The sequence below is a fragment of the Coloeus monedula genome, assembly GCF_965178545.1.
Source record: "Coloeus monedula genome assembly, chromosome: 18".
NCBI classification, from domain to species: Eukaryota; Metazoa; Chordata; class Aves; order Passeriformes; family Corvidae; genus Coloeus; species Coloeus monedula.
The window spans coordinates 9,393,474-9,417,198 of NC_138798.1; the positions used below are offsets into that span (position 1 = coordinate 9,393,474).

Below are 23,725 nucleotides of genomic sequence, written 5' to 3' on the forward strand. Positions count from 1 at the left end.
GTTCTGGAAAAACTCTGACCCTTATAAAGAACTGGGTGTTAGCAAGGACACAAAATGCCAATATTCCAATACTTTGTTTCCTGCATCTGGGAAATTGTTCAAGCAATTGTAAATCTTTCAGCACGCAGAAAGAGGCATTATGGCTCAGCTACAATTCTAAAGGCCTGTTGTAGACTGGAGGGGAGGAAAACGTCCCCTGCCTAAGCTGCTTGTCAGAGAGGTGAAGAGGGACTCTGCTCCCCTGAAAGGAAGATGGTAGCACTGTCTGACTCCTCACACAACAGGAACACGCAGGTGTTTTAGCAGTGCGAGTAAGAGGGAGTGCTCCCAATTCAAGAGGGATAAACATTTACCAATGTTGTAATCAGCTTGTTGTATCTGGGTCTTAGAATAATTAAACCAGCAAGAAGAGGCCCTGGCCAGTGTCAGGGGAGGACACAATTTGCTAAAAGCCACATAGTTAGAATTTAACTTCTGCGCTATGATCCCAAACTCTTACAATCTCAGTGTGGAACCCATCTCTCTCATCTGACAGACTTGACAAGGGCTCTCAGAGCGGGCAGGGTTTCAAGGGGAAATGGCTGGTTTCCTCTCAGACCTGGTGAGTATCCAGCTTCTTGTGTTCTAGCCCTGGTCACTAAGAGCAGCATGGTCCTTAAAGATTACAGCAAAGGGAATCATTCCTTCTTGTAATTAAAATGAGCAACAGAGCATGTTCTTGGGACAACACTGGCTCAGCAATAAGATTGACTAAATGACACCTGCAGAAAATACATTAGAAATGCAAAACAGTGAGAGGTTTAAAAGAGGACCTAGGAAACCAGGGAAGATGGGAGTTTGGGGAAAGATAGAGAACTTAGTGAAAAACACAAAACACAAAACCCCTCCCACTTCACTGCTCTGCACTGTCAAGAACAATTGAGGATACTTATCAGTTTAAAGTGTGACCTGACTAAAAGCCTGAAAACATATGTGCTTGTGAGGAATGCTCTGAAATTCAGTGTACATCATAGAAACACAGCATTTCCAATAGGAGTAATTCAGATAGTGCCTCTAAAAATGTAATTTCATATGGGGTTCATAAAAGTGAAACGTGAAAAAAAATAAGATTTAAGAGGACAGACTTGAGTCATCTCTGGAAAATGGTGAATACTGTCCCTGAGGAGGCAAAGGTGAAAGCAAAAAGGGATTCAAGAAAGCTGTAGCTTCTTTCTAGTACAAAGGTAAACACAAATGATCTCAACAAGGCGTTTATGATTTTTGTTTTCTGTGGTTAGCAGAACTAACAGAATTAGAGAATGTATCTTTTCAGATTGCTAATAACCAGGAGACGAATATAGCAGAATGTACAGATTTGTAATTTAACAATTTCCCATGAATTTAAGTTGATTAGTGAAAAATTCAAGATGGGTTTTTGCATTTTAAAGGTTTCTTAATCATAGAAATGTGAAGATATAAGATCCTGTAAATTATCTCACGGCCTGAAAGGTGTGCTGGTATCAGGAACTTAGGATGTGTTTCATTCTCTTTGGCAGGTTCAATACCGGAGGCTATTGCTAATGATTATGGTGCTGGGAATTGGTGGAACCCACCTCTCTGGTTTTCAAATGTCTGTGATAAATTATACTTCTCCGGTAAGCAAAGCTGGAGAAAAAAAATCACATCTCTAACTGTTCCTCGTGGTCCTAGGCCTTACACTTCGCAGATGCTTTACAAAAGCTCTTAGGTATTGCTATGTCAGTTTATTCCCAGCTGCTTCCAATGCCATACTGTCCTGTCAAAATTCGCATGATTCCTAGGAACTGTGCTCCAAAGACAACTTCCCACAGAAGTTTGTGGAAACAATATATTGAGATATCTCCTTAAAATTTATGACATGGAGAAAAAAAAAAAAAAATCTAGCTGATAGAGTCAGCCTTCAGCTCAGCCCTTTTCTCTTTATATCCATTCTAGCCACAAGAACATTTGCACTTTACTATAATGAATAAAAGGTTCTAATTTTTTGGTGTAGGAGAGCTTGGATTCAATGCACTAAAGAGTATAATTTATTTTTGAAAGATTCTCTTACACTATTAGGCTGTATGAGAGGAAATATCACTCCTAATTGCAAACAAGTGTCCTATAGTCACACTTTTAATCATGACTATTAATCTAATTTTTTTTAATTGTAAATGTTATGAAGAACATTATGGTTAGTGCCTTGGTGGAACAAAAATCTCTTTCTCTGTCCCAGTACATTCAGAAATTTATCAACGAAACTTGGCTGGAGCGATACGGTTCTGTGCTGCCTCAGGAGACCCTGATGTTACTGTGGTCCCTCATTGTGTCTGTGTACTGCATAGGTGGGATGATAGGGTGTCTGTGTAGTGGGTACCTGACTGCAAAATTCGGAAAGTAAGTATATTTCCCAGCATCTTGCTACCCAGGGCTGCAACAGGGGAAGCTATTAAATATTATTCAACTAACAGAAAGGATACCAGAATCTCACTGCCCTCTGCTGCCACAGAATTTACCCAGCATGTAAAACTACACCAGCATGCATTGGAGAAACAAGAACATGTAGATATTTCTGATTCCCTTGCCACAGCTTTTGTTGGCGTACAATTCCCGTATTTTTGCTGACATTTTACCCCCAGCAGTTTCCTTCAGCTTCATGGTTTGCTCACACAGCGAGTAAGAGGAATCTAGCTTTTCCCTTTCCACTCCTCTGCAAAGACCTCATGCCTTTTCATAACCAGATTTGATTGTCTTATAAGCAATGGACTTAAACACGGCCATGGCTTCAGTCTGTAAATCCAGAGGAACAGTCAGATATTAGTCAAAGAAGAAAAAGTAAAACATGGATCATACCCACGTGTTGTTTGCTGTTGCAGGAAGAAATGTCTCCTGTTCAATGACGTGGTCCTAATAACAGCCACGCTGCACACTGGCTTCAGTAGGAGAGCCAAGTCTTTTGAGATGATCCTGGCAGGGCGCTTCCTCGAGGGCATCGGTGCTGGTAGGACTCCTCACTACTCCATGTTAATGTGACTTCTTTGGGGTGGATACAGAAATCTTCCTGCTGGGAGTACCCAGGAGTGTGCTGTAACCCAGTGGAACAAGGAACAAATTGGGGCAAAGTAAGAGAAGCTGTCCTTTGCCTTCAAGAGGTCTTGTAGAGAGATCTGATGGATTAGCTAAACAGCTTGCTTAAAGTAAAAGGTGCATTTTCAGCCTATTACTGCAGAGGATATATGGGAAAGAGTTCAGAAGAGAGAGGAGAGAGCTGAAGGGGAACTGAAAAGGGACCGTTTCTCTTTCTTTCTACAGCTTTAGCACTCTCCTGTCTTCTCCCTTTAGGAATACATATGAATGCCCATGTTCAGTATGCTGGAGAGATCTCACCTAAGAAGTTGCGTGGATTTATAAATGTGACCTCCACAGTGTTTCTTGCACTAGGAAAAACTGTAGCAAGAATTCTTGGATTAAGGTGCCTGTGCTGCTACTTCTCAGTCTGTTTTATATTTATTTTTCTTCTATATAGCAGGAAAGTGGTGTTCTCCCAGTCCTAGAAACAGACATACACCAAGGGTGGGGTTTTATTTTGCTTAAATACAGCAGTCAAAAAGGAGGCATCTACCCCATACAAGTCACTGAGGTTTCCATGTCATTTCCTGGGGAGAGAAAGGCCTGTCCCTTGAGAAGGATGACTCCATCTCTGGAGGTGCAGTCTCTCTGCTGAAGTTAATAAGAAAAGACTATGTAAATACTCTTAGTAAATCTGTGAGATCTGAAAATTTTGCTAATTTCTTGATAACCTCATGCAGACTTGCAGTATTGGTTCAAAGGGCTGTTGTGAGAATATTCTGACCTTCAGAAAGTATTCAAACTCTAAGAGTCTGCAGTCTTGCAGAAGAAATAAAGTATTAATCTATTTTCCTGTCCCTAACTTAAACATCATCTATTTCAAATTAACTTTTCAAGGACTGTATGTATTTTGTGTCTCTTTAGCTAGCCTAGAATTTAGAAAATACCAAATTATTTATAAACTGTAATTTTACTGGACTATAAATAGATTCTAACATGCTTTCATAGAGATCTTTTAGGAACTGAAGACATGTGGAATGTGCTATTGTCCTTCTCTGGACTGGTGGCATTGATTCAACTGCTCTTTTTACCATTCTTTCCTGAGTCCCCGGCCTATCTTTTGCTGCAAAAAGACAACAAAGCTGGTTGCTTGAAAGGTAAAAGGAAAATTTAGATTCTTATTTTGTTAAATCATAACTCTTGGGAAAGTGAAGCTAACAGCAGGAATTGACTTTTCTATTAGCCAGCTACAGATTTCTTGATAATTACATGATTAAAGTCCTCCAGACCAAGTAGAGTCATCAGAAATATTTAAGATCTACCCCTAACTGCCACAACATTTTCCAGGGAAGTTTCAGCATGTTCCAGTAAGTGATGTTCCTTCCAGTCCTTTGCTCAGTAACTTATGAATCAAAGCATGGACTCAACTGCAAATATTTAGTGTCATTAAAAGTTGAAAAACACAGAAGTATGAGTGGAGCAGATGATGGAGGAGTACACTTCATTCTATCTCTTCTATAGCCATGAAGCAACTCTGGGGAGAAGGGAACTATCACACAGAATTTGATGACTTGATGAAGGAAAAGGCTATAACAAAAGGCACGAAAATCATGAATGTCCTAGAGGTGCTGAGAGAACGATCCGTGTACCCACAGCTGTGTACCATGGTCCTCCTTTTACTGAGTCTACAGCTCTGTGGCCTGAGTGCAGTTGAGTATGCCCTATTCCCGTGCTTGGATCTGCTGTTAAGCCTCCAAAGTACCACAATGCCAACTTGTCCCTTTCCTCTGGGGCTACATTATTCCTCCTCACACAGAGCACACTGCCTGAGACCTGTGGCATCATCCCCAGTATTCTTCACACCTTTAAGGGAGCTTCTTAGGTGGGAATACAAGAGATCCAACTCAGCCGAAGTTCCTGCAAGGGCACTGTTGCCTTCACTCCCCTGGGGTGGTATGACCAAAGAGTCTGTAGAGGAAAGGGCTGCAAGTATCCTAAGGCTTGCAGCAACCCAGCACCACTTTCTTTGACTTCTGCAGTAGAAGATGGCCAGCTATTTCCATCCGGTTTCATTTCATTTGATAAAGGACATTTATCCGTTAAGTAATATCCTTTCAGCTGTTTCCACGATGGCTGAGCCCAATGCAGCCCAAGCTGGCAGTCATTCCCCTTCATTTTATCACTTGTCTAGGGGTCTCTCTCCATAAGCCCTGGTTCAACCTGTGAGCTCTGCTGGAGGTGGTTCATTCCAGCTTCCAGCAATGGAATTCCCTCTGCACTCTGCTGGTGGGGAAATGGTGCCCATTCCCTCAGGGACTCTGCAGATGAGCAGCTTCTGTTTAGCAGCTGGAAAAGGTCATCAGAATCAACTGTTTGGATGACAATGTATGGTCTGCTAAGACTGAGATTTGCTTTTCTTTCTCGTCTTGTCCTTTTCCTTTTCCTTTTTGTCAGAACGACACCTTTTCCCCAATTACAGGCAATATGCTCCTTTCAACTACTTTTTTGTTTTCCTTTTTTTTTTTTTTTTTTTTTTCTGGACTTACAAATCCCTTTTCTTGATTGCCATTAGCCTGTTGATTTCTTACATCTGGAGCAGTTATGTCACCTCTCCTAAGCCCAATAATGTATTGCTGGTTTTGCAGTGATGACAAATCTCGTTCTAAGTGATGCTGGATAAGCATATATCACATCTATTATTATGCTTTATTTTTCTTATTTCCCAGATAACCTTCTACACCTCAGAAATTTTTCGGACAGCCAATCTGCAGGAAAACATAATTCCATATGTATCTCTAGGAGTTTCAATCTCTGAACTCATCTCTATCATATTCTGTGTAAGTCAGAGCTTCCTGGGGTTTTAAGAATTAAAGTATTCTTCCTTAAAGCAAATGAATCTTCTCCTTATGAACCAAAGAATTTTTCTGTGGTGCTGCATAAATCTGTACAGTGGTTGTTACCACCCACTGCAAATTTTGTCCCGACTTTCATGTGTTTCTTCCCATCTTTCAAGGGGAAATGGCTGGTTTCCTCTCAGACCTGGTGAGTATCCAACTTCTTGTGTTCTAGCCCTGGTCACTAAGAGCAGCATGGTCCGTATAAGAATCCCTTATGAAATGTCATTCAAAAATAAATATGTGTACTCATTTCCATGTATTTGTGTGTATCTATACATTCAAATGGAGCTGTAACATGCTTCCATTGATTACAGTGTTTAAGAAGTAGCTGGGCAGTAGAAGTAGCTGCAATGCTGGGCAGTGATGGTAATTCATAGAATTACAGAGTCTAGAAGGAGTTCAATAAAACAACAAACTTGGTACCAATAAGACTTGTGTTCTCTGATGTAAAAAGAGCTCAAGGAGTATGCTTGATTTGTTGGATGGCTCACAGATGGATTTTGCCATGCTTCCAGTGACAGGCAATTTTTTCCTATTCCTCAGAGCTCCATAATCGATCGGTTTGGACGTCGAATGCTCCTGTGTGGTGGTTATTTGCTGATGGCACTGATACTGGTGTTGCTTGAAACAAGCCTTCTGCTGAGCGTAAGCAAATGTCTCTCTGGAGTGCACCTGCATCAGAATTCTCTGCGCAGGACAGCAGATAGTCAGCCTTAGCTTTCATGTCCAAACCAGCAGGTCAGAATATCTTCTAAATACAAGCTCACTTCTGTGGACGTGACACAACAAGCGGCTTCTGGCCTTCCGCTGTGTTCAGTAAAGAAGGATAAGTAGGTCTAGAGAGCATCTATTACACAGCTCAGGATCATGGGCTTTTTCACAAATATTTCTGCTCCTGTGCTTGGATCAGCTGTGCTACAGCTATAAAAGTAATTTTTATTCTCTTCCCTCCCTTCACCTTTGTCTAGGATCAGTTCCTCTGGTTACGTTATTGCAGTGTTATTCTCATCTTTTTATTCATCATTGCTTATGGACTAGGACCAGGTGAGTACAACAATAAAAGCCACAGGAAAGCTTGGACCACAGGGATAAACACAGGCCATGAATGTATTAGAAGTAGAACTAGAATGCGTGAGTATATCTTTGAAAATCAACAGCTTAGTTGAGACAGAGATTGAGGGAATCTCAATTTTTGATGAATTAATCACTCAAGAAACAATGTCTTTAACAAATTATATTAAATCATTCACACCCAGATGAATCAGGACCCTGTTTTCTCTCACTGGATTACTGGTTCAAACCAAATAAATTCTTGTTAATCAATTAACGAAGACTTGTTTTGCACAGTGTAAATACTGTTCAGTGCACAAAAGTTCAAATGTCTGATCTCTGCCAAAGGGCAGAGATAAGCTTTTCTAAAATATCAGAGTTTTCTCAACTTACCTCTAAAATCATACTCTGTGAAAGAATGACACCTGACAGCATGCATAATCGGTTTCATAGCACTTCTGTGTTCTTGCTTGTCCTCTCTTAATGTCACTCTTAATTGCCTACATCAGTAACACCAGACCCAAACTTACAGCTCTCTGTTAAAACCTCACTCACCTAAGACCAGTATTTACTCTGGAAGTTCTCTGACTAAACACTACCAGTAGTTACTAAAGTCTCCAAGTTCAAATGGCAGCTTTTAGTATTGTAAGGGTTGTATATGACAACTACTAATGTCTTGAAAACACAGCAGAATTTCCACAGTAGCAGAACTGAGGTAACTTCTATGGGAAATGGTCAATTACAACAATGTTTCTATCACTTTTTTTGTTGTTTTTTCCTCAGCTGGAGCTGTTGTGTCTGTCATGAATGAAGTCTTCACCCTCTCAACAAGGGCATCCGCTTTTGTAATTGGTGGAATCATCATTTGGCTAGGCCTCACATTCACTGGAATGATTTTCCCCTTTGCTGTAGTATGTAATTTGATTCAAATCTTCTCTTTGACTCTGCCAATTTAATCTGGATTTCTAGGCTGATCTAGACAGGGAGTAGGATGAAATGACTTGTAGATTATCAAAACTGTGAATTCCTTATTGGTACAGCATAGGAAGATGATTTATATAAAACACTTCCCAATACTTCAGAAACCATCTTCTGCCCCAAGAAGAGATTTAAAAGACAAATAAATATTGTTTCTGTAAAATGACCCTATTCCTTATTTCACAGGAACAGATCAACAAATTTCAAGAATCTGTAGGGGCAAGTGTTGCCAAGGAAATCACTCATCTTGTTCTATTTTTTATCTCCAGATGCTTCTTGGTCCTTTTTGCTTCCTCATCTTTATTGCTGTCCTGGTCATTTCAGCGGTTCTTATCTACCTGTTCCTCCCAGAAACAAAAGGGAAGTCAACCTCCGAAATCACAGAAGAATTTAAAACCTGCCACTTTAAGAGGAAACGTCATCAGGCTGTGGAGATAAATGCTGCTGAGGAAAAGACATTTTGCACCAAGCTCTGATAAGCCACCATAAGTAATTCCCACTGTTCAGGCATAACACATCCGTTGTATTTCAAGTCTTCCTCCATTGCTATCATTTTAAAGCAGCAAGATTTGTGTCTATGTTTCTTACTTTATAAGAAGGTTCTGCTCAGGATTAAGAGTAGGATGAAGAGAGGATTAAACATAGGCATAGTTCTTGCAAACGATTTTCATGTCATCTCTTTTTGCTATCACACTCTAAAGGACTTAGTATTGATTACAAACACTGCACACGCATAAACATGAATAACAACTTCTATTTCCGTGAGCTGACATCGAGTAACTGTGTGTCCTGATTGTCTCTATGACTGTCAGGGATCAGCCCTGATCCCTGGGCATTTGGTACAGACAAACTCTCACTTGCATCCTCTGGAGCAAACTGACTGCACTCTCCATGCATATCAGTTGTAGCAAAATCAGGAGGAAGTTCTTGTAATACATTCTGGTGCCTCATGGATGGCACATGGGTTAATAAATACACATGCAGTGCTGAGAGCTGGAAGACAAGTGCCCTGGAGAGATACAGAGAGTAAGACTTTGAGAGAGTACTGAGACAGCAGACAGTTTGAAAATTCAGCCCATTTTATAAATAAGTAACTGCTCAAAAAACAAGAAGTTGTGTCTGCTAGCTTTGTACTGGCCTAGGACATGCAGCACTCTGCTGCTGCACATCAGCACACAGTCCTACACTCTACCACTGCTGAGCTCCACCTCTGGACTGTGCTACTCAAGGACTGCCGGTCCTGCTGACCACTGCAGCATCTAATCACTTCTCTCCCCAAACTCTTCTACCTTTGTATAGGATGATCAATTATTTTTCCTTTTTCTGTCATGATTACAAATGGTATTCCATGCCTCCTCTTTAGCAGGACCATGAAGTCCTTTCTTTCTGCAGTTTTACCATTCTTATTTATTATCATTGTGCTGAGCTCTGAATTAGTGTTGAGTTTTAGGGAGTTTTCTATTTAAAATTTTCAAATAATATATTTACTGCTTCTAAAGGAATAACCACAGAAGAAACTCTGATATTAAAGCAGGAGTGTGTGTTTCAGCAGTTGAAACCTGGGTTAGATTTTATATTCACTCCCTTCATCAATCCCTATATCAAAATAGGGAGCACTCATGCTACTGACTGTTCCCATTCAGAGGGCCCTCTCCTGTTGAGGGACTGAAATATTTAATCCACCCATTTTAAGCATTGTCCAACTGCTACAAAATCAACAGAAATCTTATGAAGTAAACATTAACCTCAGCCTCAGAGTAGGATGGTTACTTAAGCTGAAGGTGCAGAAAAGGCATGAGAGAAAACATTTCCTCAGTCTGACAGAGTTCTGTCTGCCTGGGTTCAGCCATCCTTTTGATATAAAGATGGACAAGCTCCTTCCAGAAGTGGTGAGTACTGCAGGTGGCAGCACCAGCTGTTAGCATTTAGCTTTCAGAAGAACTGAGAGGTTGGTTGTTGCAACCACCATACCTACAGAAAATGCATTACATATTTACCAAACTTCTTTCAAAATAATAGGATAGGCAGGGGATAATACTTTTAATTTTGTTACTGTAAAAATTAGAGCTAACATCTAAAATTTAAAAAAATCAAAAGACACTGACAATATTCTGGACTAAATCATCATGGAAACTTTGAAGGAAGTTACAGCTGGTTAGAAAAATTAACTTAAAAAAATTAAATTCATCTAGTTCTTAAATGGTGAGGTATTTCTGTACCATTTTTATCTGCTCCCGCTTGCTTCCATGTCCAAGTGTGATACTATCAGGCTATTTTCCTAGCTGCTAGCCTGATAATGCTATGAAATGGTACATTTGAAAAGAAAGGTTTTGTGGATGGTTTAGTTAGTTAATGTGAAGAAGAGTAGCAAAACTGAAAATCCACAACCTTTATCTCTCTGACCTTTTTTTTGCATTGATGGCGGGCATGTTCTGCTGAGATTGTTTAAACATCATCAAACAAGCCAATATCCTAGAAATGCAGGGACTATGATATCACAGCTTCTTCTGTGATGAGATTGTACTGTTCTTTGCATGTTCAGTACCAGTGGTTGGTTGTAATGCTCTTTGTGTTGGGAACTGGTGGATCCCTCACAAAGGATGATCCCTTTCAAACCTCTATGAACAAATCCTCATCCATGACAAGAAAAGCAGATACAGCACCTTCAGGAGACACTGATGGTGGGGTCAAAATGTAAAGGATGCTTCCCAAATCAAATTGCAAATTGTTTCCATTGACTTTCCGTTCCCAGCTCTTTCCACACACCCTTCTTTGCAGAAGAAAAGAACAAGAGCTGGCCTATAGCTGCCTCTGACTGGGCATGCCCAGGTAACAAACACATCAGTCCCTCCACTTAACAGATGTAGCTACCATGCCCTCTTCCCTATGCCCTCTCTGACAGCACAGTTTGCAGCTTCCCTTGCAATGCTATAAAGGGGAATTTCTAATGCCTGAGTTTCCTGTGTGAAAATAAGAACAGCGTGAGGCAAAATGGAACAAAAATGAAACATTTATGTTTTCCATGCTGTTCTTTCCTGGTCTGCACCAGTTTCACAGTGAAATGCAATTGCAAGTGGCAGTACCTCTGAACGGTGCTGAATAGACATTAAAGTCATAGAGTCACTAACTCAATAGAGAGATGGAAAAATACATTATGGGATCAGTGTTAACTCTTGGCACTGTACCAGATCAATGGTGTGTTCTGCTGTGGTAACTTCCACTTTCATGTCTCAGTTCCTTCTCTCTGATTTTACTTTCTTTGCTGGTCCTTTTGCAGGAACTGGTCTCAGCAGAAGCACAGCTGGAACACTGCAGAAGGACTGTTCATCCCTGTCAGACAGCACCATGGCTGGTTTAAAACCATCAGCCTTGGATCCCTCTCTCCCTCTCTTATGAAGTCCAGCCATGCTGACTCTGATATAGCTCCAGTGTCTCCTACAAGAAGTCAGGTTGCTTTGCTGGGCATCTCCTCTGCTTCACAGCTTGATGAACCTTTCCATCTCAAACATTCATCCTCCCAAACTGCACTAATCCAAAGTGCCAGACCTCAGGAGGTCTGTTCTCCCAAATGCTCACTATTGCTGCATCTCTTGCAGTTACTGATAAACCAGTGAGTATATGATTAACCTGCCAGTATTAATCTTTATGAGTTGTTTTAATCCCATCCCAGGGTCTCTCTTTCATACTTCTGCAAGCAACATCGCAAATTATTTTGACTACTCACCCTGCCTATCTTGCCATCAGGAAAGAAGAAAAATTTAAATATTTTATTTCTATTGCTGTTTCACACCTAAAGACTGGAGTGTACCATGTCACAGTAACCAAACAAACTGGATTTCATGAAGTTAAACTTTGCCATCATCATCATTTTGTCATCATGTTCAAAATGCTGTAAAAGGAGAAGCAAAAAAATAAAATAAAATTATCTTCCTCTGATTTATTTCCAGGAAAACCTCATGTCTTTCTGCTTCCTTATCTTTACTGAGGTCCTCATCAGCTCAACATCTTCATCTTCCTCTTCCTTCCAGAGACAAAGGGGAACTTTGTTATGAAAATAATCAAAGAATTTGGCACTTTAGATTTTAGGAAGAGACCTCATTCCTTTACAGGAAGTACTTCTTTTGAGGAAGTATCACCTACACCAGCTGGTCAGCAGAAACACCATGTATTAAGGTCATAAAAGACCTTGATGCTTGCAGACTGCAAAACAAAGGCAAATTATTGTTTTCTATTATCGGAAAATACATAAATATTTTTTCACAGACACAAGTGGAATCTTCATGAATGAGAGTCACTCTCATATCACCTTGAAAATCTGAGAGAAGTCTACAATCAATAAGTGATTGTAACATAAAATATGTGCTATGTGAAACTCTTAGATTTCACTTAGAACATGTTTTGTACCTAAATGTCTCCTTTAGTTCCAGTCTCCACAATTTTGTTATTCAAAGTTTCATTTTGAGTTTTGGATTATAACAAACCCAAGTCAAATCTAAAAGAAACCACTGAGTTTCTCTCACTGCGAAATTAAACTGAAGATGGCTTCAGTCATCAACAATGAGCAATCTAGTGTGGCTCAAGCTGGCTTAGAAGCTAGCCTGACTTTCAGCTCTTTAGACAAAACTGTTTGACACATCTCATGAGGGTGGGTTCCATGTGTTTGTCCATTTCACAACAAGCATTTCTTACAGCTCTATTAAAAAAAAAAAAAAAATTACAAGATCTCCTTAACTCAGTAATAATTCTTTAACCATGAAACTGTGCACAACTTGCAGTGTAGCAGCTTTTTCAAGAATACAGGTGACATTTTCAACAGAAATGGTCCATTTCATTGACTTGACAAAATCCAAGAAGTAAGCTCCTAGAATGAAATTTTCCTAAAACTGCTAATAAGGTGAAATAGAACCATGGCTCAGAATTACCAGAAACACCTTTAAAATGTAAGAGAAATTTCACTGTGAGCTGGTGGAATTTGCTGCTGTTTGAGGTCCTCAGTAATTATTTTCAAGGGGTGAATCCTTTTGACATAGCCTCCCTACACCTCACTACAATTTGAGAAAAAACACACAGTGAAAAGGAAACATTAACATTTTCAAACGATAGCCAAGAGATGTGCAAGTAGTTATATTGTCAGTGTTCAAGAGAAAACACAAAAAATGCTAACTCATTCTAAACACTATTGCAAGCCAGGATAAACAGTATTTGCTATGCAGTTACAAAGACAATAGTTGGAATTACACTAGTAACCAAGGTTTTAATATTAACATGCATTTTTTTTCTCATTTATTTATACTCACCATATTTGCAGTGATAAATAAATCTGTAAATAATTGCATTCTGTGTTTTATAAACTGAAAGTACAAGTCCCGAGGGTGAGCTTGAGCATTTACTGAGGGCTTCAGTATAACCCCATTGTCCCATCTGCCCCCACCCCAGGCCTTGGGGGCAGGGGACAGTCCCCTGGCATGAGGAGAGTGAGCAGAAGACTGAAGGCAGGAACAGCAAAGGGCATCAACCACACGTGAAAGCCCCAGGTAAATCAACCTCTTTTTTTCAAGTGCTGGCTCCAGCAGAATCTACGTAGAGCTACAGTTTGAGCTTTACCTCACAAGAAAGGACCCTCTGGGAGTCAAAGGTAATTTTTCAATGCCTGCAACACTGATTTTGGAGCTGTTCTGTGTCAAAGGTAAAACCTGAGGGAGTAAGATCCCAGTGGTCCTATTCCAATTTATTAGGGCATATTTATCTTATTTGCCAGCTTCCATGAATCTCAGTCTCTTACTGCTTTTTCATCACACCTGGTTGACAAACATCACTATAAACACCAGACTACAAATAGCCTTCCTCAGCACAGTCTAACTGATTCATAAGGCCAGAACAGCAAAATTAGGCTTTGAAATTTGTCTATTTTTCTTCTAATTACAATATTTACTGTATCAAAGAGTCCGAAACAGAACACCACATACTTTACTTATTAATGAATAACAGTACCTAAACCTTGTAACAGCTGCTTTTTGCTTTCTATCTATTATGGCAGATACATGCACCAGTCTGTATCATAGCATTTTACTGTTCCTGGAAAACTGTTTGCATTGTTTTGCCTGAACTTTTCTTGTTTCCCTTCCCAAAGCCCTCACTAGTCCCCAGATGCAAATTTGCTCTGCTTTGAAACTTTCCCCCTGGAGACTGGACTAGATGTAATTATTTCCTGAAATATTTAATCTGGCAGTGTTAACTTTAGCCAGTCGAAGTAAATGTAAGTGAGTGAAGATGAAATAGTAAAAATTTAACTCTGATTCCTGAAGCCAAATTCCCACTGCAGTACCAGCAGGCAGGAGACAGAGGAACACAAGGCTGTAATGACAAAGACACATCACACACCGGACAATCAGCCCTCAGCCAGAGATGACCGGCTTCCTATCAAACCTGGTAAGTACTTGGTGGGGTATTTACATCTGTGACATTTTTGTGTGCTACTGGGGTTTGAAGGAAAACAAAATCAGTATCTTGCTAAGAACAACAAGGCTTCCATTCACTACAAGCATCTTGGAAGTGGCTCTGCCCACTATTTTAAGGTATTACAGCACTTCATGTGCTCTGCCATCCATCTTTGTCATATTTTTATCAATATGCTAATGTGTCAAATGTTTTAATTGACTGGAAAATATTTGCTTAACTACAAACATAATTTGCTTTGCTTACCTGACAAAAAAAGGTGCGTTGTTAAATACAATTGATTATTTAGTGCAAGACATGGCAGGCAGAGGTTTTGAGTAGCAGGGAACAGGACTGGTTGCTAGCAGCTGTGGTGCCTTGACAAAGATGTTTGTGGAAGCTGTACTTCCTTGAGTAGGATGTAGGGAAATCACAGGAGGATGGACATCTCATGCCAGGGCAAGCAGAGGGAACGTTCCTACCTGAAAATCCCCTGAACAAATGACATGTTTCTGGAGAATGAAAGACACATGGTGAGAACAGCCTGATGTGGCTACAACCTTAAGAAGGTTTTGTTCTACTTCTGCAGGTACAGTACCAGGGGCTCTTTCGAATGATCACTGTCCTGGGGATTGGTGGTACATTCCAAATTGGCTTTCAAATTTCTGCTATCACCTACATGTCCCAGGTAGGCAAAGATGAACAGGACACACTGGTTAATGAGAACACGGGGTCTACGCTGCTTACTGAGGATGCTCCTCTGGCATTCAGAAAGGGTTTAATCACAGTATTCTCCTCTCATTTCCCATTTGCTATGCTATGCTATCATGAAAAGCAAAACACGTCAAAGTGTTGCAAAGAGAAGAAAAGAGAGATCTGCAAGTTGTTGTTAATAGAACTGTTCTTCAGAAGACACACTGAGTAGGGTGGCATCTGTCTCCCCTAAAATCTTACAGCACGTGTGCCTACTCCGGTGGTTTCAGTTGGTATTTTTACGGTTATCCATCCCCACAGAAAAGTAGAACAAGTAAGCCACGCTCCAGAAAAAGGTCTGCATCTCTCCACTGATCACAGGTAAAACTTCCATTAAAGGCACTAAAGTCTAGAGGGAAGACATCATTATTTTGTAGACATCACCTTACGGGAAAAACATTATTTTCTGGCTTCACAGCACTAAGTTCTGAGTGAAAAGGTATTTAGGAATTGCACTGAACAGGCACTGTGCAATGTGGCATTCTTGGCAGGTATGTGAGAGAAAATCCATAACTCCTTTGCAGAACTTTGTAGTACTCTTTACACTATTCTTTAGTACCAGTCCATGCCTCAGTTCCTCAGATTTCAAGGATAAAAACCCCAAAGATTGAACTTTTAATGGCAGAATGAGCATAGCACACTCTGTTATACTATGTCTGTTAGCTAACACATAATTTTAAAGCCTATATGAAATAGTAACTTCAGCTGAAGCAACAAAATTATTTTGTAAGTATAATAAAATACCTGCACTGCTGTCACAGGTATTGTTAACAAAAATTCTTTTTCTGTCTCAGCATGTTAAGGCTTTCATCAATGAAACTTGGCTGGAGCGATATGGCTATCCCATCCAACAGGATAACCTCTTGTTCCTGTGGTCTATCACCGTGTCCATCTTTGGTATAGGAGGTCTCTTTGGTTCTTCAGGAAGCAGATACCTCACTGTCAAATTTGGCAAGTATGTATGTTTAAAGACAATGTGTCAATTGAATCTCAGCTTAAGAAAATGATAGTTGAGGTTTTAAATGAGACAGACTTTTAGACTGCCATGGCTGTTAGCACAGCCAGCTTAGCTGTGGTGTCAGCTGATTTTCCTGCTTCCTGCTGATGTCCTGTGGCATGGACTAATCAGCTGTGCTGCCAGCCTGTCCTACCAGGCACAGTTACTCAGATTGGATTAATCTCAGCAATGAGGAAAGGCAGCACCTGGCTGAAGTCAGGATGGGTTCTTGGAAGTGCTACTCAAAATACAGAAGCATTGAGATCCTTGCTGGTGCTACAATAATGTGTTTCACAATGGATGTTCAAGTGCAGAAAAGCTTTCAGACTTTTCTCTGCCTACACAACCCAGAAGTGTTCCCAAACTCCCAGGTCCAGCCACATGCCAAGGCACACCATGAGTCCAGAGTACCCAGTGCTTATTTTGGCCTGGAGCATGTATGTGTAATTTCACAAAACTATCAAGACAACTTCAGCCAAGACTTCCTACATGGCATTAAGTGCCATTTCCCTTCTGAGTTACAAAAAATCTTTTCATTTTCTTGCACTTACAGAAAGAAATGTCTCTTGTGCAACAATGTGCTCATGATAGTGGCAGCATCTATCATGGGCTGCAGTAAAATAGCCCAGTCCTTTGAGATGATTCTAATTGGACGCTTCCTGTGTGGAGTAAGTGCAGGTGAGTGATTTCTCCCACAGGTCAAAGGATCTCACAAAATTTTACATCTTTATTCAAAGTAAATAATAAACCCCCACTAAGAAAAGAAAATATTAAAGTCAGTGGTGTTTTGTAAGAAGATTTTCTATAACACCCAGCTATAAAGAACAAAATTATTACTAATTTCACTGACACCAAATGAAATTCAGCTTTGCAAAGTGTATAAATACTCAGAGCTGTCAGAAATGTTTTGCTACCACACAAAACAAGGTGTTTTTCTGAAGGAAAAAGAATTTATAGTATTTTCTTAAATTTGATGGGCAGTACTGAAAATTATATGGTTTAAAGCTAGTATTTTCATAAAGCAGAGTATCCCCAATAGTAAGTTCTTGGGACTAATAAAAAGATCTGGGCTTAATAAACCAAAATCACTCCTGGCAAGTAGACTACAGGCAGTAAAAACATCCAGTATTGGTATTTTTTTGTATTTTTCCCCTACACAAAACTTGCTTTTCCATTGTTTGCATATTCACTGGGATGCCTATTTTAACTTATTAAAGAGTCAACTTAGAAGTTAATGCCTATTTTTCAAATAACCAAATTTGGTACATTGCTTCTCTGACATACGGTTGTGTTGAAGAGCTATGGTTGTAATTTGAGAACTGCTTAACCACAGGGGCCCTGCTCTGGTCTAGAATCTGTATCAGGCCTCATTCAAAAACCTGATTTTTGTTAAAAACATTGCAATCTAAAGAGATTGCTTTGACATTACATACAGCCAAGAGAAGAACATGTTGCATTTGGAACAGATGAAAGGGGCTGTGACCACCACATGAGAAACAAGCTTCTGTTCCCAGACTAGTATTCAGCATGTCTGAGTTAATAACTGGAGACATCAACTGTGTCTGAAATTTAAAAAATTACTGCTGGATAGCAGAAAAGAAATACTCATATCTCCATCTAAATCACATACAAATCAGTATTGACTATAGCACTGCATGTGATAATTTGCCATGAATCTACCATACAGCTCTTCAATAGCATTATGCCATAAAAGGCTGAGATTATGTGGGTTAACTACTGCTAAAAAGTGATTAGTTATTCAGCACTTGCATACTCTGTGTCCTCTAAAATACACTAAGGCTCACAGGAGATCTTATGATGAGGCTACATCTACACTTTAAAGGGAAAACTGTACATTTCTTAAGATCAGGAAACTGCACTCTGCAAAGACAACCAATACTTTTGTAGAAACAGTTAAAAAATCTAGTCCTGAAAAGTCTCGTATGTGGGTTGAGGTATACAGCTGTATTCTGTAATGCTTAATTATTTACGTCCAGTTTTATTTCCAATTGTTACGTCTTCTTTCTTCACCTCAAGGTCTTTGCGTTCCTCTACATCACCAATATGTTGGAGAAATTTCCCCTAAGAAGCTACGTGGATTTGCAAACTCTACTTCCTCCTTCTTCTGGTCATTGGGAAAAGTCATAGGGCAAATTTCAGGACAAAGGTATAATGCAATTGATTACCAACACAATTCATTTCTGGATCCCTTCAACCTTTTGCTTCTTCCTCTCCTTTTCCATCCATTCCTTTCTCTCCTCAAAGCCAATGCAATGAACTTTTACTCTACACACACATTTTATCCCCACCAGGGAGCTGCTGGGCAGCCAGTCCCTGTGGCCCATGCTGATGGCCTCCTGTGGATTCCCAGCACTGGTCCAGCTGGTCACACTTCCCTTCTTCCCAGAGTCCCCACCATATCTCCTCATGCATGCAGGAGACCAGGAAGGCTGCAAAAAAGGTAACTGAGAGCTTCAGGTTCCTGTTCCTCACTTGACTTAGAATAATTTTTTGATGCTTTCTTTCCCCATATGGAAAGAAATAAATAGGACAAAGCTTCTCCCTGCTCATTTCCAACATGGCTTTGTGAATACCTACTGAATCCATTATTGTTGTAGTCCCCACATAGAACATTAAACTACTTCCCTCTACAGCTGTGTATTACAAAACCTTTTGCATTCAGCTGACACCACCTGCACTGTCGGTCTGATGATTCATGCCAAATGATAAGTGAAAAATAGCTGTTTGCACTGCAGGGCTCCACTGGGCACCCCTTAACTCTGGCTGTTGCCTGTGTACCCTGCTCACACCCTGAGAGAAGGAGGAAGGCAGAAAAGTGGCTCCATGGGCAGGGAAGGAACCAGTGCGCACCCCACTAGGCCCCTTTGTCACAGCAGGTCCCACTATGCAGGAGGGGATCAGGAGTATGGAACACCCTATAAGACATCTCTGCCTCTCAGCACAGCCCCCGCCCATGCACACTGGGCTGCCAGGCACTTCTATCACCTACTCAGAAAACTCCTTAGGGAACAGAGGCGAATTAACACGGCAGGTCTCACTCTCCTTTTCCACAGCCATAAGGCAGCTTTGGGGTGAAGGCCAACACCAAGCAGAGATTGATGACATCATGAAAGAGAAGGCAACAATGAAAAACACCAAGATCTTGAGTGTCCTGGAACTAGTGAAAGAACCAGCTTTCCGTTGGCAGCTGTACATGACAGCTATTCTGACCGCCACAATTCAGCTATGTGGCATCAATGCAGTTGAGTGTATTTCCCCCTTAATGTCCCAAGATCTCATGGCTCACAGGAGCTTCCTCCATTTTTCTCAGGCTTCTCAGACCAAACCTTGCTGTCTGCCAGCCCTTCTACAGGGCAGCAGCAGCCACAAAACTTGTCTGGGCTCTCTGTGTGACATGTCTCTGCCCAGCTCTTGGTCCTTGCTGGGATTACTTTCCTCTCTAGTTAGGCTCATTGAACAGCCACCTTGGGAGCCATTGCAGGGCTCAGGAACTCACTCTTACAAATGAGCCCACCCTCTACTGGCAAAATCTGCAGTTTTATATGACTGCTCGCTGCAACTGCTGCTATTTGTCCCCTGGCTCCTAGCACCCTGAGATGTTGGGATGGCAGTCTGCTCACTCTGCCCTTAAAGCTAACAACAAACATGCTCCCTGTTCTGCAGCTTCTGCAGCTCTGCTCTTGCTCTCAGCAGCACTTTTCTGGGATCCTTTTGAAGACACAGCTTTGTAATTGCCTGCATGACCCTCCTACCTCTAACATCACAATGCAGCACCATCTGTAAAGGAAATATACAGCTGAATCTAACACAGCTTAAACTGGCATCTTTATCACCTCAGCATATCTCCAAGCACTAGCAGAGATACTTGAAAAGGTGTTTGTTTTACCCCCTCATGAGTCCATAACCTGCACTCTTCTTTCTTGAGAATATCCTACAATGATGTTTTTGGACAGGCTCTGAAAACATGATACCTTTTCAGAAACCTGGGTGTTTCTGAAAGCATCTAAATCAGGATTCTGCAAACCTAATTGCATTGTAGCAGCTGGATGTCAAATTATCTCAGTATTTTATCTTTTATGAAATTAAGTAATAAATGAATTACATTTTATAATATTTTTGTCTTCTGATAAAGTGAATACTACCAAAAAGAGTGCAGAATTCTAGATCACTCCAAAGCTGAGATGCATGCTCCCTGACTAGCAGCTCATATCTAGGGCAGTGTCACACAGGTTTGGGTAAGAAATCAATAATTTTCTTCTCTTACTGTTTTATGGGGTTTTTTTCCAGATATATTTATATACTTTTGAAGTCCTCCAGGCAGCTGGCTTTGATGAACAAATGGCCTCCTATATGACCCTCTCTATTGGACTCTCTGAACTCATAGCTGCTGTAGTCTGTGTAAGTCACATTACCAGGGGAATGGGACACACTTTGCTCTCCAGCACTGACACTGATGTGATTTCTGTCCTTCAGAGCTCCATCATTGAGCGACTGGGCAGGAAAGTGCTCCTAAAAGGAGGCTACTGGATCATGGGTTCACTGCTAGCTGCTATCACTGTGACTCTCTCCCTGCAGGTGAGGAAATACTGCTCACAGCAGATTTCTCTGTCTATTCTATTTCTGACCTAAAGCTCACTGGCAGGACCACGCTACTGAGAAAGGAAAGTGAGGCTTAAACCAAGCTTGTCTACATGTAGGATTAAAGTCTCTCTTAGCCAGTAGTCTCTTGTACTCCTGCCTTCCTTTCAATATGATCCCATGACCTTAGCAAGGAGCATGTAAAACACTGGGAGACTGGTTCCTGGCTTCATCAGACTGCAAGCAGCAAACACCAGCCAGCACAGATCACAAGACAGTCCTAGGAAAATGGCCTTTTCTATTCATGCTGTTTTTAACAAGTAACAACAAAACCCCAGACCTTTTGCATCAGTTAATTTGAAATTGAACTTTGCTGCAGATAATTATGGGAAACCATTATCTGTTCACAGACTGGAGTCCGGTTTGCCTCTCGAGCAATGATACTTCTGAGTCATTGCTGTAGCTTCTTCAGAAGCAAATCACCTGGGTTATCAGTACTCACCCGGAGCTCTACAGATACACTGTAAAATTAGCCTGGAAGCAAGGTGGCAGCAGACTTCTGATTTTGTTCCATTCATGAAGGCTCTCAAACACAAGAGAGAGAAATCTTTTTTTTCCTAAAGCATCGAGTCTCATTTCTCCTTGGCTAAAATCTAGAAAAACTCTTTTTCAGTACTAGTTATTAAATCTGTAACTTAACAAAAGTGAAGAAAGATGTGATTTGTCCTTCTCATATCTCTAAGGATCAGAGGAAGCACTATGAGGTCAAAAAGAAAGAAGCACAGGGTGCAAAAGTACTCTTCAGACTTCGTTTAATTGGAGCCTTCCGAGATTTGCGGCTGCTCTGCACTGGCAGACCTGCGTCTCTGCTCACCTAACAAAGACTTCAACTGCTCCATCCATAGAGTAAAGCACTCACATCTCTCGGTTCCCACACACTGAATATTTCTTCCTTCAGGTGACAGTGCTGGTAAAGAAGGAACATTCCTCACCCAGGGCTATTAACAGTTTTCAACCAGAAGTTTGTTACGGACTTTTTTCCCCCAGGACTGGTACTTCTGGATGCCATACTGCAGCCTTGCTCTCATTATCCTGTTTACAGTTGTCTTTGCTGTTGGGCCAGGTAAGTTCTCAATCAAAGGAAATAAAGGAATTGAGTCATGTAAGCATATTAATAGGGTTAGAAAAATACCGCATTATATTCCACAATATCTAGTATAAGTAAATTCATTTAACATAATCTTGTAGTCATTTAAACATTGTGGGTCCAATTATCCATTGGACATAAAATTCAGTACCACCAGGTTTGGGTTTTGCTAACAAGAGGAAAGCAACACACTGGAAAAATACAGCAAAAATAGAGCAAAAGCAGATGGGTAAAAGATTTTTTTTTAAATGCTAGGGAAAAAAAGAGAAAAAGAAAAGCAAGAGTTCTTTTAAATTCAGTGTTGTGTAATGTTACATCTTATCCCACATAGACAGCAGTGCAGAAGACCCACTTTGGAGTAAGTTTTTCCTAGCATTTATTGCCTGCTACTCGTTAAATTTTATTTTATAACGGCTAATATTGTTCAAAATATTTGCCTTCTCATATGGCAGGGTTGAATTATTTTCCTAACTCAAAACAGTTGAAGTCCTGTGACTTCAAAACATAACTGAAATGCCCAGGAAGTAAATCTGGGAAGATCACTCACTGGTGATCTAGAAGAATCACACTGGGAATTCTTTTTAGCAATAATAATTGTCATTCTGTCCTGACACATCTTCTTTCATGAGAGGATGTCAGGCTTTCTCAAGTGTCAAATACTTAATTCTTGGACTTCCCCAGAAGTTTATTTGAGTATTTTACCACTTTAATAAACTGATAGCAGTTTATTAGATGCCACAAACATTTTCTTTTATAAAAAAGAGCAACATGCTCAGTGTCGCTACACAATTCTCATACTCATGCCAGTCCATGATAGTTGCATCTATTTGCTGACTGTGTAACAGTAACAATCCAAATGTTGAAGACAAACACATCAACAAGTAGCAATTCTTATTCTTTCCTTTCAGGTGGTGCCACAGTTTCCACCAGGGCTGAAATTTTCAAGCTCTCCTGCAGACCTCCTGCCTTTGTGGTCAGCTCAGTTCTCAACTGGCTGGGAGTCTTTGTGATTGCCACAACCTTCCCATTCATTGTGGTGAGTGCCTCTGCCTGGGACACTCGCACAGCACTCAGTTCCAGCCAGCCATGGGAGCGGGAGGATGAGCAGCAGAGGTGACAGTGCTGTGTCAGTCTAGGGTGCTCTTGGCACCTGCTCTCCCAACTCCACTTTTGCAGCTGAAGGGCCCTCATTTACCCAATACTCAGACTGAAATATTTGTCAGAGGTCAAAATGGAAAGAATTCCTTATCAAATTCACAATGCTTTGGTACCCAAATACAAAAAATGTGCCAAGAAAGTGACTAAAGCAAAGATATGCTCATCTTGCTCTCTTTCTCACTTTGCTCTTCCCCACAGGAAAGACTCAAGCACTTCTGCTTCCTCATTTTTATGGTGGTACTTTTCACTTCAGGGATAATTATCCACCTGTTCCTTCCAGAAACAAAAGGGAAATCAATCATGGAAATCACAGAAGAATTCAATAAGCTAAACTTTAAAAACAAGTGTATTCCAGCAACTCCAAATCATGTCACAGAGGATTATACCTTCTGCACCAGGCTTTGACCGGCCATTAGGGGGAATCAGGTTTTTGTAAAAAAAGTAGAAAAAAAAGACATTTGCCATTTTCCTACTAACAAGTTGCTCCAGATGGACTGTCAGCTTTCCTATCTGTCACTTACAAGGTTCCCATTTTGCCAAACCAGCTACTTTCTCAAGCACTCCACTCTGAAAAGGGATAAGGGCTGATATTAACTGGATAGACTCATGTGAATCATGAGCATTTTGGCTTAATGTGCTGATGTA

The 23,725-nt window shown here is 40.6% G+C and overlaps 2 protein-coding genes across 2 annotated transcripts; both read left to right on the plus strand.

Annotated features, from left to right (window-relative positions):
* Window positions 1-577: 577 nt before the first annotated feature.
* Window positions 578-8,467, plus strand: LOC309579948 (solute carrier family 2, facilitated glucose transporter member 11-like; the record flags this gene model as incomplete). Its single annotated transcript, XM_082293540.1, has 12 exons — window positions 578-601; window positions 1,536-1,634; window positions 2,234-2,394; window positions 2,874-2,998; window positions 3,340-3,469; window positions 4,075-4,223; window positions 4,588-4,775; window positions 5,793-5,903; window positions 6,507-6,608; window positions 6,932-7,007; window positions 7,797-7,924; window positions 8,261-8,467. 12 exons carry the CDS (start codon window positions 578-580, stop codon window positions 8,465-8,467), a joined length of 1,500 nt encoding a protein of 499 aa, XP_082149666.1.
* A 5,929-nt stretch (window positions 8,468-14,396) lies between these two features.
* LOC309579947 (solute carrier family 2, facilitated glucose transporter member 11-like) lies at window positions 14,397-23,485 on the plus strand (the record flags this gene model as incomplete). Its single annotated transcript, XM_082293539.1, has 12 exons — window positions 14,397-14,420; window positions 15,016-15,114; window positions 15,974-16,134; window positions 16,730-16,854; window positions 18,214-18,343; window positions 18,489-18,637; window positions 19,251-19,438; window positions 20,485-20,595; window positions 20,671-20,772; window positions 21,823-21,898; window positions 22,831-22,958; window positions 23,279-23,485. The coding sequence occupies 12 exons, from the start codon at window positions 14,397-14,399 to the stop codon at window positions 23,483-23,485; spliced, it is 1,500 nt and encodes a 499-aa protein (XP_082149665.1).
* Between the last annotated feature and the right edge of the window lie 240 nt (window positions 23,486-23,725).